General features: G+C 65.4%; 1 protein-coding gene across 1 annotated transcript in view; it reads left to right on the top strand.

The window, feature by feature from the left end:
• Positions 1-453: 453 nt before the first annotated feature.
• LOC112123669 (5-aminolevulinate synthase, erythroid-specific, mitochondrial-like) overlaps positions 454-2,243 on the top strand; it is a gene marked incomplete at its 3' end in the record, with an annotated part of 2,019 nt that continues 229 nt past the window's right edge. Inside the window, exons 1-3 of the mRNA XM_026662366.2 lie at positions 454-506; positions 1,627-1,818; positions 1,971-2,132. Of these exons, the coding sequence (XP_026518151.2) occupies positions 1,644-1,818; positions 1,971-2,132 (337 nt within the window). The remainder of the gene's footprint in view (positions 507-1,626; positions 1,819-1,970; positions 2,133-2,243) is intronic.

Below are 2,243 nucleotides of genomic sequence, written 5' to 3'. Positions count from 1 at the left end.
CCTGGGTTCACTCCCCGGCTCTGGGAGGGCAGTGGGGGCTAGTGGTTAGAGCTGGGGGGCTGGGAGCCAGGACTCCTGGGTTCGCTCCCGGCTCTGGGAGGGCAGTGGGGGCTAGTGGTTAGAGCTGGGGGGCGGGGGCTAGGAGCCAGGTCTCCCTGTATTTCTGGCTAGAGGGGGATTAGTGCTGACCTGGCCTGTGTGCCTGAAATGAGTGTTCTGGATCTCAGCCCCATTCCTCCCAATGAGGGCGACTTTGGGAGCCGGGGGCAGGGCCGGGGTGCTGGGATATAGAACCCAGGCATCCGGGGCTCAGCCTCTGGGCCTGTCCCTCCCCCCGAGCTGCAACACGGGCCCTTCCCTCCCCCCCCTCAGCCCTGTAGAGCCTGTTCTTATCTGTGGGCCTGGGCGGCTCCGTTATGGGGTGGGGCTGGCGAGAGGGGGCCCAGGCAGCCTCTCGGGGGGGTGTCAGTCAGTGCTGGTTGTTCGTCCTCAGTGCAGGACAACAGGTAACGGGGGGGTCATCGGGGGGAGCATGAGGGGGTCAGTGGGGGGGAGCATGGGGGTGGTTAGGGAGGACGGTGGGCTGCTGGGGGGATAAATGGGGGACTCAGATGGGGGGGCGGTTAGGGGGAAGGGGAGCCCGAGGAGGGCACGCTTTGGGGGGAGGCAATGAAGCCTGGAGGGGTTGGGGGGGTTCTGCTGGGGGGAGGCCCCAGCCAGCCTGGGGCCGTCAGCAACGCGGAGACACCATAGCTCAGCCCCATGGCTTCACCCCTCAAGTATGTTAGGGGGCCCTGCCTCTCGAGGGGGCACTGGCTCTGATCTGGCCCCACGGCAAGGAGGGCACTGGCTCGGGGGGGGGGCAGAGAATGGGGCCTGGGCGGTGCTGCCCCCATAAAATCCCCTGGGCACTCGGGGCGTCATTCTTCTAGGGCCTCCCCTCTGCCCCCCGTCCATCCGTCACCCCCCACTACCGCAAACCCACCCATTCCCTGCAGCTGCGTTGGGTGGGCCCCCCCCATGGCTCTTATCAGCCTCCAACAGACACGGCCCCACCCTGCCACCCTGCTCCGGGGTGTCCGACTGTCACACAACCTCGCACTCAGTCCATAGAGACCGACGGGACGTGGGACGGAGACGGGTCCCGTCCACTCACCCTCCAATCCCGCTCGACGGATGGTCCCCTCCCCACCTGTCCCCCTATTGTTATTCCTCTGGGATGGGGGTGGGGATCAGTCATTCGGGAGGAGTCTCCGTGGGGGCACTCAGGGGGCTGGTCTGCTGGAAGGCGTCGATTTCTGCCCGCCTGGATCTATTGGCAGACAGGTGCTTACTGGTGTGGCTGTACTGAGCCAAGGTGTCTCCCCCCCTTCCCATTTTCAGATTTGCCCCCCGGTCAAAAAAAATCCCAGAGGGGCAAATTCGGCCAATTGGCCAATGACATGCTTCAGGGCTCCCCAGGGTCAGGAAGGAAGTTCTCCACCACCGCCGTACCCCTCCAGGCACAACTGGCCAGCTGTATCTGCATGTTCCCCTCTCCCCCGAAGAGCTGGGAGGGGGTGGCGTGCTGCAGGGCGGGGGTCCCGGATGCCTGGGTTCCTCACACCCTTTCTCTCTCCTGGGCAGCACCGCAATCCAGCACAATGGCTTCCTTCCTCCAGCGTTGCCCCTTCCTGACCCGGGACCCCAGCGTCTTCTTGCTCAAAGCTCGCCCGCTGCTGGTGAGCAGTGCCCAGCGATGTCCTGTCATGGTAGCCCGGACCCTCATGGGCTCCTCCCCAGACCTGCAGAGGGGGACGGACTACTCCATCCCACTTGGTAAGCAGTGGGCGGGGCTGGGAGCCAGGACTCCTGGGTTCTCTCCCTGGCTCTGGGAGGGGAGCAGGGTCTAGTGGTTACAGCAGGGGGAGGAGGGGCTGGGAGCCAGGACTCCTGGGTTCCATCCCTTTCGCTTGGCCGTCTCTCCCCAGCAGTAGGATCTGTCCCCCAGGAGTCGGGGCTCCCAGAAGCAGCCTCCAGCCCTTCCCAGACCCACTGCCCCTTCATGGAGTCGGAGGTGTGGGGCGGACGGAGCCGGATCGTTCAGCGCGCCGGGCCAGAGGTGCAGGAGGATGTGAAGGTCTACAAGGCAGGTGAGGACTGCTCTGACCTGGTCGGAGAACCCAGGAGTCCTGGCTCCCAGCCCCTCGCCCGCTCTAACCACTAGACCCCAGTCCCCTCCCAGAGCCAGGGAGAGAACCCAG

Source organism: Terrapene carolina, unplaced genomic scaffold (assembly GCF_002925995.2).
Source record: "Terrapene carolina triunguis isolate 2854851 unplaced genomic scaffold, T_m_triunguis-2.0 Scaffold26554, whole genome shotgun sequence".
NCBI classification, from domain to species: domain Eukaryota; kingdom Metazoa; phylum Chordata; order Testudines; family Emydidae; genus Terrapene; species Terrapene triunguis.
Note: the sequence above shows the minus strand (reverse complement) of the source record. Positions and strands in the feature narration are given on the sequence as shown.